Below are 16,770 nucleotides of genomic sequence, written 5' to 3' on the forward strand. Positions count from 1 at the left end.
ATTATTATGTATTTATATAGCACTGACATCTTCTGCAGCACATTACAGAGCACATAGTCATATCACTGACTGTCCTCAGAGGAGCTCACAATCTAATCCTACCATAGTCATAGTCTAATGTCCTACCATATTATTATTATGTATTTATATAGCACTGACATCCCCTGCAGCACATTGCAGAGTACATAGTCATGTCACTGACTGTCCTCAGAGGAGCTCACACTCTAATCCTACCATAGTCATAGTCTAATGTCCTACCATATTATTATTATGTATTTATATAGCACTGACATCTTCTGCAGCACATTACACAGTACATAGTCATGTCACTGACTGTCCTCAGAGGAGCTCACACTCTAATCCTACCATAGTCATAGTCTAATGTCCTACCATATTATTATTATTATTATTATGTATTTATATAGCTCTGACAACTTCTGCAGCACATTACAGAGCACATAGTCATGTCACTGACTGTCCTCAGAGGAGCTGACACTCTAATCCTACCATAGTCATAGTGTAATGTCCTACCATATTGTTATTATGTATTTATATAGCACTGACATCTTCTGCAGCACATTAGAGAGCACAGTCATGTCACTGACTGTCCTCAGAGGAGCTCACAATCTAATCCTACCATTGTCATAGTTTAATCTAGTTTTATGCTCCTCAAGCCTCATCTGATTATGTGGAGACATCGGCAATGGTGCTCATACACGGTACAACTTTTTCCATCAGAGAAATTCTATCAAATATTCAGTTTGCTTGAATAGTTTTTAAAACTCTTTGAGGTACCATACACGAACGTTCGATTTTTCCAAAAATCTGAGAAAACCGGTCAAATATGAAAAAAGTTGTATTTTCTTACATAACCCACCATACACTATACAATTTCACAATCCCCCAGATTTTTCCAACATGTCCTATCGGAATCGTTCATTTTTTTTCCTCAATTGCAAAAAAAAAAGATTTTCGATTTTCACTCTATTAGTCTGTTTTGGTTGAATAAACCGGGAAAGTCAAACGTTTTAATTCTACCATGTATGGGCACCATAAGGATGATTTATGAAGACCCTAATAGGAAACTGGAGCAAACCTGTACCAACCGCCGTGGGCAACTGATCAGCTGCTGAGTCAAACAATGATCCTGATTGGTTGCGTTGGCCAACTACTCCAATTCTGCTCCAGTTATCTTTGCAGTAGTCTCTGAATTCAGCCACACCCACTTTTACCGGTCATTTTAGGAGGACGTTAACCCACCACAATCAGCCACAACAGCAGACGGAGGTGGTTTGCTTCTGCCAAGTCTGGCAAAATTTCCTGAAACTTTGTGGTTGTCCCTCCGCAGAACTATGGAAATGGTGATACTTACTGTGCTATTACAATTACCGGTACTGTGTGGGACAACATCTGCTGGATACCTGGAAGGAGACACCTTTGAATGTCGGTCAGATGCCCCCTGCAGGGTCCCCATTGCATCGGACAACACCTTTACCCTGAAATGCGGAAACCAGTCTGAGAATGCTTCCGTGTACTGGCAGTACGTGGATACTTCTAATACTCACACACGTCCAGTGACGTTCTTACAGAGCAGTGGCTCGTTGCGATCAGAAGAAGACGACCTGGATTATCACCTGCAGATGAAGATCAAGAGCCTTGCCTCCCGCTCCAGTCTGAACTCGGGCCACCTCAAGATCTTGTCTCCGAAAGTAGAGGACACTGGCTTGTACATCTGCAAGGCTGGCTGGGGGATCCCGGCTCGATATGAAGTGGATGTGCAAGACGTGACGACCCTTCACATCACTCATGCTGGTTTAAGACAGAACCCTCTTTCCAGCTCAGCCATGGACGTTGGAAATGAAAACACGGTGGAAATTTACACCGTCTGGAGTCAGTGGCAAGCCTGCGACCGATGTGGAGCCCAGGGTGAGAGGAAGAAGGTGGGCTTCTGTTATGCAGAAATCTCACGAGATGCCCTGCTGGTCAGTAGGCCCCAACCATGTGGACTCCTGAGGACAACTTTCAGAGATGTCCAGATAAACCACCCTGTGGAACTCAGGATAGAGATGTGCCAAGAGGACTGCAAACAGGACCCGTCTACCAGGAAACAGGAAAGCTTGATAGAGCTGGTAGAGAACATTCATACCTATCAGCTTATGGATGCCGTGCTTACATGTCCTCGGTCTTCAATCTATCGGTAAGAAAAGATTACCAACTGTAGCCTGAGTGCTGTTTTATTGCCATTACGTCCGATCTAAAGTCAATTTCCTAACTTGTCCTTTAACTTCCTCCATTCTTGGCTGATTAAAAAAAAAAAAAAATATGGAGAGAGCACATGTACATAAGTATTCGCAGCCTTTTCCATGAAGCTCAAAATTGAGCTCAAGTGCATCTAAATTTCCCCTGATCATCCTTGAGATGTTTCTGCAGCTTAATTGGAGTCCTACTGGGGTAAATTCAGTTGATTGGATGTGATTTGAAAAAGACACACACAACAACAAATAACATTTGTAAAGCGCTTTTCTCCTGTAGGACTCAAAGCGCATAAGCATGGCTCAGACCAATTATTGGTTAATTGGGAAATCACGGTACAGAGGAAGAATTCTATAAGTCCGGAAAAGCCGGGCTAAACAGGTGGTAGGGAGTTCCAAAGAAAAGGGGCAGCATGACAAAAGGCTCTGTCTCCAGAGGTGCACTCTTGGGGTGACCAAGTTTATGGATCCTGCTGATCTGAGGTTGTGAGAGGTGTGGTGCAGCTTCAGCAAGTCCTTCATGTATCCAGGGCCTAAGTTGTGCAGTGATTTGAATGTCAGCAGTCCAATCTTGAAGAGTATTCTCCATCTTACTGGTAGCCAGTGCAGTGAGCAAAGGATCGGTGTAATGTGACAGTGGCGAGGCTGGTTTGTTAGCAATCTGGCAGCAGCATTCTGCACTAATTGCAGGCGGAGCAGGTCCTTTTTGTGGAGGCCAGCATAAAGGGCATTGCAGTAGTCCAGCCGTGATGTGATGAAGGCGTGGACTAGGGTTGGAAGATCCTCTGGGGGAATCAGATGTTTAATTTTTGCAATGTTCTTCAGATGGAAGTAGGAAGATTTGACTACGGATGAAATTCGTTTCTGAAACTCAGTTCCCCATCGATTAGTACGCCAAGGCTGTGCACAAGATTGGAGCTGTTTATGTCTGAACTCCCAATCCTGATAGGTGTTGATTTAGGATAGAGCTGTTTTGATGGCGAGTGCTGGCTTTGGACAAAGAGGACCTCAGTTTTGTCAGCATTCAGTTTTAACCAGTTATTCATCCACGCCTGTAGCTCGGTTAAGCAAGAATTTATTTTTGGAGTAGGGTCTGTTCCACCTGGTTTGAAGGACAGGTATAGCTGTGCGTCATCAGCGTAGCAGTGGTATATAAATGTTTTATATAAATGTCCCACAGTTGACAGGTCATGTCAGAGCACAAACCAAGCATGAAGTCAAAGGATTTGTCTTGTAGACCTCTGCGACAGGATTGTCTTGTGGCACAAATCTGGGAAAGGTTACAGAAAAATTTCTGCTGCTTTGAAGGTCCCAGTGAGTACATTGGCCTCCATTATCTGTAAGTGGAAGAAGTTCAAATCCACCAGGACTTTTTGGAGCTGGCCTTCATTCTAAACTGAGAGATCGGGAGAGAGGGGCCTTAGTCAGGAAGCTGACCATGAACCAGATGGTCACTCCGTCAGAACTCCAGAGGTCCTATGTGGAGAGAGAACTGCCAGAAGGACAACCATTTCTGCAGCAATCCACCAATCAGGCCTGTATGCTAGAGAGCCCAGACGAAATACATGTTTGAAGGAAACCAAGCACCACTCATCACCAGGAGCTTGATAGATGCTGCAAAGAGGAATGGGTGAAACTGGCCAAGGATAGGTTTTCCAAGCTTGAGGCATCATATTCAAAAAGAAAAGTATTGAGCAACGGCTGTGAATAATTATATATATATATATATATATATATATATATATATATATATATATATATATATATATATATATATATATATATATATATATATATATATATATATATATATATATATATATATAGATAGATAGATATATATATAGATATATAGATAGATATAGATAGATATATATTTTCTCATTTTTTTTTATTTTTAATACTTTTGCCAAAACCTCAAGTGGACCTTCTTCACGTTGTTATTGTGGGGTGTTGTGTGTAGAATTCTGAGGACAATGATGAATTTAATCAATTTGGAATAAGGGTGTAACAGAACGATATGTGGGAAAAGTGATGCGCTGTGAATTCTTTCCGGATGCCCTGTATCTTAGTATAGATCTTCCAACAGCCCACCGTTCCACCGCAGGCTCCCTCATCTTCATCTTCTGGTTGTGCTTCCGGGCAGAGTCTGGGCATCTGCATATAAAGTCCACACATGCCCAGTAAACGAAGATGCTTATGCTTCATTCAGCTGGGCATTCGCAGACTTTACTTATACATACACAGATCAGATGAGCTCTTTGAGACCAGAACCTACTTCACTCGCATGGAGTCAAATAATTAGAGAGCGCTGGAACAGTAGGCTGTAAGAGGATCTGGGGCTCAAAACTCTCTCAGAACCTCAGGACAAGACCTGTTGATCCAGCTACAAGTCGTTAGCATGGGCTCTCCCAGGGCGTCGAGTCTAAGTGGCCACAGGTCTTCACCGGAGCACCCCACAAGGCATGATGGGCTGCTACCCCTAGAGGGCAGAGGACTACTTTGATGCTTCGTGGCCACCAGGTCACCATTCCCCCGAATTGCCCCATCGGTAGCCAAGGAGAACAGGAGACTCTATTATGGAGATGTCTGGATGGTAGTGGCGGACAACTTGAGGAATCGGATTCCGGAACACTAGCCAAGGGTCTGGGTGGGCAGTAATACAGCAGAAGTCGAGGTTACAAGCCACAGATCGGTGCAGGTGGAGATCAGCAGAAGGTCAAAGAACACAAGCCAGGTCAAACACGGATGAGTGGAACACAGGTTCAGAGCAAGGTTCACCACACTGGCTAGCTTAAAAAGGAACTCCAGTGAAAATAATGTAATAAAAAAAGTGCTTCATTTTTACAATAATTATGTATAAATGATTTAGTCAGTGTTTGGCCATTGTAAAGTCTTTTAAATCTCTGATTTACATTCTGACATTTATTACATGGTGATATGTTTACTGTTGGCAGGTGATGTAGCTGCTGCATGTTTTTTTGGCAGTTGGAAACTGTAAGGACTAGAAGGAGCTAGGAAGGTCTCTCAGAAAGTGCAGTGTGTGAGGGGAATTGCTGTTGCTGAGGTAACCAACACACCTGCTGTCAGCTGAACACACAAGTGTATAACTTGTTTCTTTAACTATCTGGGACAAAATTTCCAGATAGATAAGCTTCAATTGTAAAAAATTCCAATGTCTGCTCTGGTGTTTACATACACTAGTCCAAAACTTCCCTCCTCCTTTTCATCAACAAATAAACATTGTCAGGGTGAAGGGGAGTTCACCATCGTAACAAAACATATGAGCAGTGAATGATTAAACTGGAAGCTTTGAAGAGACAGAGCTAACCTGCTCAAGGACTGCTTAAAGGGAAGGTTCAGGGTGGCTGTTAAAAAAATAAAACTGCCCATCCACTTACCTGGGGCTTCCTCCAGCCCGTGGCAGCCAGGACGTGCCCTCGGTGCCGCTCCGCAGGCTCCCGGTCCCCTCCGGTGGCCGACCCGACCTGGCCAGGCCGGCTGCCAGGTCGGGCTCTTCTGCGTTTCAAAATGCGCCTCACGGGGGGGGGGCGCTGACGTCATCGGACGTCCTCCGGGCTGTACTGCGCAGGCGCAGAACTACTTCACCTGCGCAGTACAGCCCGGAGGACGTCCGATGACGTCAGCGCGCCCCCGTGAGGCGCATTTTGAAACGCAGAAGAGCCCGACCTGGCAGCCGGCCTGGCCAGGTCGGGTCGGCCACCGGGAGCCTGCGGAGCGGCGCCGAGGGCACGTCCTGGCTGCCACGGGCTGGAGGAAGCCCCAGGTAAGTGGATGGGCATTTTTATTTTTTTAACAGCCACCCTGAACCTTCCCTTTAAGAAGTGGTATCAGCCACTTCTTAACCACTTCCTAACTGAGGGGTTTTACCCCTTGACCACCAGAGCAATTTTCACCTTTCAGCGCTCCTTCCATTCATTCGTCTATAACTTTATCATTACTATATCACAATGAAATGAACTATATCTTGTTTTTTTTTACCACCAATTAGGCTTTCTTTAGGTGGGACATTATGCCAAGAATTATTTTATTCTAAATGTTTTTTAATGGGAAAATAGGAAAAAATGTGGGATTTTTTTTTTTTTTTTAATTATTTTTCAATTTTCGGCCTTTATAGTTTTTAAATAATGCATGCTACTGTAATTAAAACCCATGAAATGTATTTGCCCATTTGTCCCGGTTATAAAACCGTTTAAATTATGTCCCTATCACAATGTTTGGCGCCAATATTTTATTTGGAAATAAAGGTGCATTTTTTTCAGTTTTGCGTCCATCCCTAATTACAAGCCCATAGTTTATAAAGTAACAGTGTTATACCCTCTTGACATAAACATTTAAAAAGTTCAGTCCGTAAGGTTTTTTTTTTTTAATTGTAATTTTTTTTTTTTTAATTACAAAAAAAAAAAAAAAAAAAAATAATTGGGGAGTGTAGGAGGTAAGGAATTAATTTTTTTGTGTAAAACTAATTTATTTGTATGTAAAAAATGCTATAGGGTGTAGTTTTACTATTTGGCCACAAGATGGCAACAGTAACTTTTTGTTTAATGCAACCTCCAAGCGTCCGGAAGGAGGCTTGCAGGAAGTACTAGGAGGCTGAGAAAGTTTTTTTTTTTCCCACAATGATCGCGCTGCTTAGCGGAGAAACAGCGGACCATTGCGGGGCTTAGATCAACGAACGGGAATGGATTTTCCCGTTCATTGATCTCCGGGCGAGCGGCCGGCGGCGTGTTTACGAGCAGGAGTGTGCGCTAGAGCGAGCGGGAGCGCAGAAAGTACGGATTTCTCCGTCCCTGAGGGTGAAAGGATGGAAAAAGGGACGGAGAAATTCGTACGCGATGGGTTAAGTGGTTAAGCAGAGACAGTTCTGCGCTGTCCTTAATCTAAAGACAACACTCAGAACTGCCGCAAAAAGCATTGGGGAGCTTCTTGCATACGTGCAGAACACTACCCCCTGCTGGTAAGCACAGATTAAGAAAAAGCGGTCGGTAATGCTTTGATAAATCTGGCTCACAGACAGGAAACTGCCAAGAATACATACTCAGAATTTCTTTGTGGGCGGGGTTTCCCCACACTATCAGCCACACCGCGCCCCTATGGTCTGTTTGTGAAAAGGAATAGATTTCTCATGTAAAAAAGGGGGTATCAGCTACTGATTGGGATAAAGATCAATTCTTGGTCGGAGTTTCTCTTTAAGCTGTCAGGATGAACACCACTGCCAGTGTGGAGAGGACGACCTTTATAGGGGCAGGCATTTTAATCTGGCGCCAAAAGAAGACCACCTCACAAGCATCTGTTCGTGCATCGTGTAACACACTTTTGCAAAGAGAAAAAGGCTCCTGGTTGAGCGCGTGCCGACACTGCCCGGTTTGGGCGTGCAGAAGCCGCTATGGACGCTGCCCGGCCTGAGAAGCATTACCGCCAGGAACTGATGCCGATCGCTTTTCTCCTCGGTTGCAGAAAAAAAGCATCGGCTAAACTAGCCAACCTGCAGAAGCCCACCTGAACCAGCCCCTAAGGCACAGACCACTTACGAACCTCCCTGATGTGGAGCATTCTAGGTGTAAAGGGTACCTGAAGTGAAGTTAGATCCGCAAGCCTCTGGGATGGTCCAGAAGCTTCCTGGACCCCTACAGCCCACAGTTCTAGTACAGGGTCCATATATACTTCCTGAGCTCCTGGATGTGGACGAGTGCGCATCCAGGACTTACAGGACTAAGGTCCAGAAAAGTCTACGCATGTCCCATAGAACAAAGCACTCCTGCATGGAGGAAAGAAGGCACGGACAAGTAGTCTCATTGCACTGGATATGTAGACCGTACTTCTGGCATGCCCAGTCCAGATACAATGGCAGGCAAGTATGTAGGTGGTTTTTGAGGGTACATATCTCCAGGGGGATAGAGGGGAGTAATGCCAAATGGAGGAATGGCTCTGTGCCTAGACTCAGACCAAACAAAAATCCTAAACCTATTGGGTTCTCAAGGTGTTGTACTCATACCCCAGGGGGTACTCGGGCTTGATATACTTAACCAAGAACACATTTAGAGTTTTAGAAAATGATAAAAACGTATTTTAAACACCAAATTAGTGTTTTAGCTAATTAAAAAGCAACAGTAAATGCTTGGAAATTGTTTAAAACCAATTATGCACTATGATTAAATATATATTTATTTGTCAAGGGATACTTGTGATAATCTTCATTATGCTAGGGGGTACTTGGGGAGTACATGGTTTTAAAAGCGGTACATACCAATAATATGCAGGGCTGTGGATTTGGTACAAAAATTATCCGACTCAGTTTAGGAAACTACCGACTCTGACTCCAACTCCGACTACAGGTACCCAAAATTGCTCCGACTCAAACGCCCTGATAATATGTTGAGAAACACTGTCCTAAACCTGGGAGAATGGTTTGTTTGAGTCCTATGGGAGAACAGCGCTTTACAAATGTTATTGTATTGTAATCCAAAAACCAAGGTTTGCTTGTATATAAAACATCACTGGCATTGCTGATGGCCCATATTGAAGTTCTGGTGATGAGCTATTGTAATAATGCATCCATCCACAATAATGCTGTCATCCTGACCTAACAAGATGTTTCTTCATCCACAGGCCTGTATACTGGGAGCATGATAGCTCCCCCATCACAAGGCTCCAGATACTCACCAGCACCTCCTCGTACACCCTGGACAACTCCACTGGAGGTGGCACCCTCTACATTCACCAACTAGACGGAACAACAGCTGGGACCTACCACTGTTACATGGAACGGAATCTGGTCAAGAGTTTTCAGGTCATGTTCCCAGAGGTGAAGAAAGAGGAAGAGGAGAAGGGTTTCACCATCATGGAACTCATCCTTGTTGTTCTGGGCGTTTGTCTCTTCTCCTACATGATCTTCTCCTTGTGCCAAGTCTTGCGGACGATCAGACCTCGGGTCATCCCCTAAATGATCCGCAAGTGTCACCTGTACTAAACTTTTAGTAAATGTTGCGATATCTAGACTTGTAGGTGTTTGAGGTGTTTTTGTTTAAATGATCACAAAACGTAATTCAGGATTTTTATAAAGTATCTGTGGGAAAGCAGATACACTGATAACTTTATTAGGAACCCTGTGCTAACACCATTACAGAGTAGGGCCTCCATTTACCATCAGAACAGCTTCAGGTCTTCATGGCATGGGTTCCACAAGATGTTACAAGCATTCTTTTGAAATTCTGCTCCGTAGAGATATGATTGCATCACGCCATGTCACGTATGCAGATTTGCCAGCTGCGTATTCAGCCTCTGGTCCTACCATATCACAAGCCACCCCCAGTCTGGACTGCTGACACAAGGTAGGTCGGCTCCATGGACTGATTAGATCGAAGTGAAATTCTGACTAACGTTTGGCAGGCATTACAAAGTGGATGTCCTTTTGATAGATAGCAGTGTGCAGGACCAGGTGGCAGTTTTTGCTTTTGTTTTTTTTAACTAAACCATCAGCTCTTTCAGCCCTGGGGGTGGTCATACATTGTAGTTAACGAGCTTCAACCACGCTGGTGAAAGTACATCAGCCAACTTATAGCGACAAGCCGTGGTATCTAATCAATCTTGCTATAGAACTTCTAGAGGGTTGCAGACTCCAATTAGTTTTGGCAATGGGGAGGAATAGATGAGAGTAGGTCTTCTCCACAATTAAAACTTGTTCAGGTAATCCTAGACAACTCTATGGACATCCAACATGAGGAATTTTTTCTCCCTCATTGCTTGGGTTCCATGACTTTGGTAATGTAGAGGAAGAGATTCATTTTATCTTCTCCAGGATGGAGCCCGGTAAGCTTAGACAGTCCTATGAACATCCAACATGTGAAATTCTCCTTCATTAGGTTCCATAGCTTTGACAATGGAGAGGAATAGATCCAACGTATAAAATTCTCTCTCCCTTATTAATTGCTTCCATGACTTGGTAATGGAGAGGAATAGATAGACGTTATCTTCTCCAGGACGAGGTCAGCCCAGCCAGCCCTATGGACATCCAAGGTGTGAAATTCTCTCTCCTTCATAAGGTTCCATAGCTTTGACAACGGAGAGGAATAGATGGACTCAATGTTCTCCAGGATGGTGTCCTGCTGAGGTAAGCCTGGACAGCCCTACAGACATCCAACATGTGGAATTCCCTCTCCTTCCTTACTTGGGTTCCTAGCTTTGACAATGGAGAGGGAAAGATGGATTCGTTCTTCTCTAGGATGGAGTCCTGTTGAGGTAGGCCTAGACAGCCCTATGGACATCCAACATGTGGAATTCTCTCTACCTCATTACTTGGATTTCATAGCTTTGACAATGGAGAGGAGAAGATGGATTCGATCTGCTCTAGGATGGAGTCCTGTTAAAGCGTATCCGAGATGAAAAACTAACTAACAAGTAACTTGTCTATATAGCTTATCTAAAGTTTAGATGGTTTACACAGCAAATCTAGCTGCAAAAAGCTTTAATAGAATATAATTATTTCTTCCTGTGATACAATGACAGCAGCCATGTTGTTTGTAAACATTACACAGGGGCAGGCTTATCTGCATCTTGAGCAAAAAAAAACCTAATCCCCCTCCTCCTCCCCTCTGCCTCTGAAGTCTCTGGCTAGTAATACCTCCCCCTCCTTCTGCCCAGACTGATCTCCCATGAGCCCTTACTGTCTGAAAGTGCCTTGGTTCTCTGAAAAACCTGTGGGCGTGGCTTTTTTAGTTTATAGGGAATTAAGAGTATTAAAACAAAAACAAAAAAAGTATTTGGCTTGAGGAATGCCCTACAAACAATAGGAAAGGAACACAATTATGCAATGAGTAAAAGTTCACCTCAAATCCACTTTAAGGTAGGTCTAGACAGCCCTATGGACATCCAACATGTGGAATTCTCTGTACCTCGTTACTTGGATTTCATAGCTTTGACAATGGAGAGAAAAGGATGGATTCGATCTTCTCCAGGATGGAGTTCTGTTGAGGTAGGTCTATGGACATCCAACATGTGGAATTCTATCTACCTTATTACTTAGATACTGCTTAACCACCCTGGCGTTCTGATTAAATCGCCAGGGTGGCTGCGGGAGGGTTTTTTTTAAATAAAAAAAAAACTATTTCATGCAGCCAACTGAAAGTTGGCTGCATGAAAGCCCACTAGAGGGCGCTCCGGAGGCGATCTTCCGATCGCCTCCGGCGCCCAGAATAAACAAGCAATGAGCGGCCTTCCTTGTTTTGCTTATATCGTCGCCATAGCGACGAGCGGAGTGACGTCATCGACGTCAGCCGACGTCCTGACGTCAGCCGCCTCCGATCCAGCCCTTAGCGCTGGCCGGAACTTTTTGTTCCGGCTACGCTGGGCTCAGGCGGCTGGGGGGACCCTCTTTCGCCGCTGCTCGCGGCGAATCGCCGCAGAGCGGCGGCGATCAGGCAGCACACGCGGCTGGCAAAGTGCCGGCTGCGTGTGCTGCTTTTTATTTCATTAAAATCGGCCCAGCAGGGCCTGAGCGGCGACCTCCGGCGGTGATGGACGAGCTGAGCTCGTCCAGACCGCTCAGCAGGTTAAATGAGGGTGAGATGATCTTTTATGATCTATGAAACAAGGAGCTGACCTTAGATAAATACCGGTAGGTTGCTATCAGGATGGAAAAAAACTTCATTTGGTAAGAAAGGGCCTGGATTGTTAGGGAGTTTAAGTCCAAAGTAGGCAGTAGGGTGGCGTAGTGGCCTTGCAGCGCTGGGTCCCCGGTTTAAATCCCAGCCAGGGCACTATATGCATGCAGCTTGTATGTTCTCCCCGTGTCTGCGTGGGTTTCCTCCCAGCACTCCAGTTTCATCCCACATCCCAAAAACACACAGATAAAGTTAATTGGCTTCCCCATAAAATTGTTCTACACTATGATGAACAGATGATTATGGTACGGATAAGATTGTGAGCTCCTCTGAGAGACAGTTAAAGAGAGTCTGAAGCGTCATAAAAAAATATTTTTACTACAGTCCTCTTTAGAATTAATGTTGTACCTGAAACGCAGCATCCCCGCGGCTGAACTCTCCATTAAAACCCCTGAAATCCCGGGGCAAAAATCCACAACTTTCAAAGTCTTGGATTTTGCTGCCAGGGGAGGCAGAGCTTTGGGCAGTAGCTCTGCCTCCAGTACAGTCAATCAGCGCTGAACACCGCCTCTCCCCGCCCCTCTCAGTGAAAGAAGACTGATAGGGATGGAGAGAGGCAGAGATCAGCGCAGATTGACGGGAGTAGAGAGAGCTACTGCCCAAAGCTCTGCCTCTACTCGGAAGGAGCCCCAAATCTTCCCCCGGGGATTTCGGGGCTATTAAGTGAACGTTCAGCCGCGGGGATGCAGCATTTCAGGTATGAAGTTAATTCTAAAGAGGTCTGTTAAAGTAAAAGCAAGGTTTTTTTAGGACGCTTCAGACGCTCTTTAAAGGAATACTGTAGGGGGGTCGGGGGAAAATGAGCTGAACTTACCCGGGGCTTCTAATGGTCCCCCGTAGACATCCTGTGTTGGCGCAGCCACTCCCCAATGCTCCGGCCCCGCCTCCGGTTCACTTCTGGAATTTCTGACTTTAAAGTCAGAAAAGCACTGCGCCTGCGTTGCCGTGTCCTCGATCCCGCTGATGTCACCAAGAGCGCACAGCGCAGGCCCAGTATGGTCTGTGTCTGCGCAGTACACTCCTGGTGACATCAGCGGGAGCGAGGACACGGCAACACAGGCGCAGTGGTTTTCTGACTTTAAAGAGAACCAGAGATGAAGCAACCTCATGTATTTTACCTTATAAATCAGTGGGAACATGACAGTAAACACCTAATCTGCTCTTTGTTACATTGTTCTCTGTTTAATTTGCCTGTTATCACCTCTAAGATAAGAATCCCGACTAAGCAGTCGGTCTGGCTTTGCTACAGAATAATTATAGCTGAGACTGTGTTCTTTGCTGTCTTCAAGTCCAAGCCTGCCCCCTGCTGGCTTTGCTCAGAAATCATTATAGCTGAGTCATTATAGCAAAGCCAGAATCAATGCTCAGTCCGGGATTCTTATCTCAGCTAGATAACAGACACTTTTAGCAGTGAGGATGGAACAGAGAGCATGGTAAATGTTTTCTCTAATGTTCCCACTGATTTCTATGGTAAAATACACAAGGGTGCTTCGTCTCTGGTTCACTTTAAAGTCAGAAATTCCAGAAGTGAACTGGAGGCGGGGCCGAAGCATCGGTGAGTGGCTGCGCCAACACAGGATGTCTGTGGGGGACCATTAGAAGCCCCGGGTAAGTTCAACTCATTTTCCCCTCGACCCCCTACAGTATCCCTTTAAGCAACTATATACTTTGAAAAGCGCTGTGGACGATGTCAGCGCTGTATAAATACTTCCTCTCTAACATGTCTGCTGAAGCTTACCTGGCATCGGTTGAGCTCCCTGGCCACCTTGGCATTGTGATCGCAGAGTTCGGCTAGGGGTCGCCCCGCCAGTATATATCGCTCCGCCGTGGCCACAAATGAGCCCATGTCTCCCCCGACTGCCTCGAAAACGCTCAGCACGCTGGAAATGTTCTCAAACTGCTCCATGGGGTCCGGCTTCCTCAGGAAGAAGATGGGGTGCCGCTTGTCATAGATCTTCCGGTTAGAGTCGCTAGAGGATGAAGACGAAGACATGAGACTCTCTTTGGCCGCGAAGGCCAGATCTCCGAAGAGGCCATAGCAGAGGCCTTCGGGGTTGGCCCGGTCGATGGGCCTTTTGGCGTCCCTGAAAATGTGCTGGTACAAGGTGCTGTCTTTAGACCCGGAGAGCAGGAAGTAGGGGTCATGGGAGTGTCTCCATACAATGCCTGTCGTCACATCCTTGTGGTCTTCAAACGTGGCAAAGGGGATAAAAGGCCGCCGGACGTCCCACACGTAGATGTTGTGGTCCACCATCATGGAGCAGGTCCCTATGTGGTACTTCCTCTCGGGCCGCCACTTCACCCGAGCCACGGAGGCAATGGTCTGAACGCAATAGATCTCTTTGGCTCGGTTGGTGTTCATGTCCCACACTTTGACCATCTTGTCACGTCCACCGGTTGCCAACCACCCCCTGTAGGAAACAAAAAGTGTCAGGATTTTTTTTTTTTTTATTATTATGCAACACTTTATTTTCAGCAGAACTGTACCGCAAAGAAGCTTGGTAAAGTGGCGACGTAAAAGGACAAGTATTAATTACAGCAACTTTTTTTGGGGAGTTGTATGCTAGGGCACACATTACCACGAGTACTAGGAGAAATTTCTTTCCTCACATAGCTCTGCCTCTCTGCTGTAAAATCATCCTGACACCTCCAGGTACAAAACCTATCGGGCTCTGCAGGACTGGACCATGTTCCTGCACTGGGGGGGTTGCTTTCAACTCCTCCGAATATAGTCTAGTAATCGCCCAGTTGAAAGAATCTTACTCAGGTGGTGATAAGGGGTTACATTTTCAGCAATGTGTGTTTATTGTCTTAACTGACTGTTCAGAAAGCCATTATCAGTATATCTTTATCAATATTTCCCTCCCAGCATGGACAGCACGGAGCAGCCAGAGCTTTGTTACATGCTGCAGAGCCAGAAGTGAAACCTCACAAGCAGTCAGTCAGGAGTGGTGTATACATGTCTCCCTGGCTGCTAGTTATATTACATGAATATTACTGCACATCTAGCTACCGGTTACCTCCTCTGATCAGCTTTCCTCCTCAGCCTCTCCTGGCTGCTGTGAGGAGAACACAGTGCAGTATTTGTGAGCTGTGTTAGCAGTGAAGGATGAGACAGAACTGAGGTAATAAATACAGTGCCCCTGGCACCCTAATACAGAGAATTAAAAAAAAAAATAGTTGTCGTTTAAAGAACAATTGTAGTGAGAGGGATATGGAGGCTGCCATATGTATTCCTTTTGAACAATTCCAGTTGCCAAACTATCTTGCTGTTCCTCTGCCTCTAATACTTTTAGCCATAGCCCCTGAACAAGCATGCAGTAGATCAGGTGTTTCTGACATTGTCAGATCTTGATTAGCTGCATGCTTGTTTCAGGTGTTATTCAGACAATACTGCAGCCAAATAGATCAGCAGGGCTGCCATGTAACTAGTATTGTTTAGAAGTAAATACATATGGCAGCTTCTATATTCTTCTGACTTCAGTTGTCCTTTAAGGTAATTCTCCATGTTATGATTGCTTACCTCTCTCAACAGTGCTGATCTTAGTGAGCTCTATGTGATCTATAGGATCATTGAGCACCTGTCAGTCTGCAACCAATCAGTTGTGGCAAACGGAACGCAAATCTAGAACCTGCGCGATTTTTCCCAGATTGCAGACAAAGCTGATGGGATCAATGACAGCCTACAAGGATAGACGCCTGGATCTTCGGATATCTCGGGTCCTGCGCCGCTGCTGTCATTGCGCCCGGCTCCACTGCATGGGACAGTCAACTCGGAGACCCGGCAGAAACAGGCTTCCATTGGATTGGAAAAAAACAATAAGAATCCTGCTTAAAGTGGACCCAAATTAAAAATACAATATTTCAGAAATAAAATCTATTTTCTAAATTATAATAATAAATAGCAGCCTTTTTCCAGCCGCATGATGGCAAATATAACATATTTTACATTTATTGGAGGAACCCCTCCCTTCCTTTCATATTGCCGGGATTTTTCCGGCAAACTGGTGGAGTAGATGGTGTCCAGCAAAGGAGGAATTGCTAATGGCTGCCCCCAGTATAACCCTAGATATAAAAAGAGAAGGGTGAAAAGCATGCACTGAAATGCTCATAGGCTTGAAGGAGTGTATATTTATCTTTGTATGTGTCAGAGTGCTGCAACTTAGTATTTTGAATTAAAAAAAATGTTTGGTTTGGGTCCGCTTTAAAGAGAAACTCCAACCTAGAATTGAACTTTATCCCAATAAGTAGCTGATACCCCCTTTCACATGAGAAAAATAATGCTTTTCACAAACAGACCATCAGGGGGCGCTGTATGACTGATTTTGTGCTGAAACCCCTCCCACAAGCAGCTCTGAGTACCGCGGTACTCTGGGCAAACTGCCACAATGTAACAATGTTCACAGACAGGAATTAGCTGTTTACAGCTGTCTCTAACAGCCAAAACAGCTAGCAGCAGCTACATAACCTGCCCACAGTAAGAATGTCACCATGTAATAAATGTCAGAATGTAAATCGGGGAGAGGAAAGATTTTACAATGAGAAAACACTGACTAAATCATTTATACGTAATTATTGTAAAAATGAAGCACTTTTTTTACTACATTATTTTCACTGGAGTTCCTCTTTAAAGCGGACACAAACCAAACTTTTTTTTTATTCAATATATTTAGTTGCACCACTCTGACACATACAAAGATGAGCATTTCAGTGCATGCTTTTCACCCTTCCCTTTTCATAACTAGGGTTATACAGGTGGCAGCCATTTCTTCTGAGCTTAGTAGGAGGTTTTAGATCATGGGTGTGTCTGTCATCCGCTACCCTCCCTCATGGGCGTC

General features: G+C 44.9%; 2 protein-coding genes across 2 annotated transcripts in view; one reads left to right on the forward strand and one right to left on the reverse strand.

Annotated features, from left to right (window-relative positions):
- The window catches only part of WDR24 (WD repeat domain 24), a 40,166-nt gene that overhangs the window by 13,801 nt on the left and 9,595 nt on the right, over nt 1-16,770 (reverse strand). Inside the window, exon 4 of the mRNA XM_068246438.1 lies at nt 13,671-14,343. Coding sequence (XP_068102539.1) covers nt 13,671-14,343 — 673 coding nt within the window. The remainder of the gene's footprint in view (nt 1-13,670; nt 14,344-16,770) is intronic.
- Nucleotides 1,217-9,271, forward strand: FAM187B (family with sequence similarity 187 member B). Its single transcript, XM_068246437.1, has 2 exons — nt 1,217-2,197; nt 8,883-9,271. The coding sequence occupies exons 1-2, from the start codon at nt 1,353-1,355 to the stop codon at nt 9,214-9,216; spliced, it is 1,179 nt and encodes a 392-aa protein (XP_068102538.1). The 5' UTR covers nt 1,217-1,352; the 3' UTR covers nt 9,217-9,271.

This window comes from Hyperolius riggenbachi, chromosome 7 (genome assembly GCF_040937935.1).
Source record: "Hyperolius riggenbachi isolate aHypRig1 chromosome 7, aHypRig1.pri, whole genome shotgun sequence".
In the NCBI taxonomy this organism is placed as follows: Eukaryota; Metazoa; Chordata; class Amphibia; order Anura; family Hyperoliidae; genus Hyperolius; species Hyperolius riggenbachi.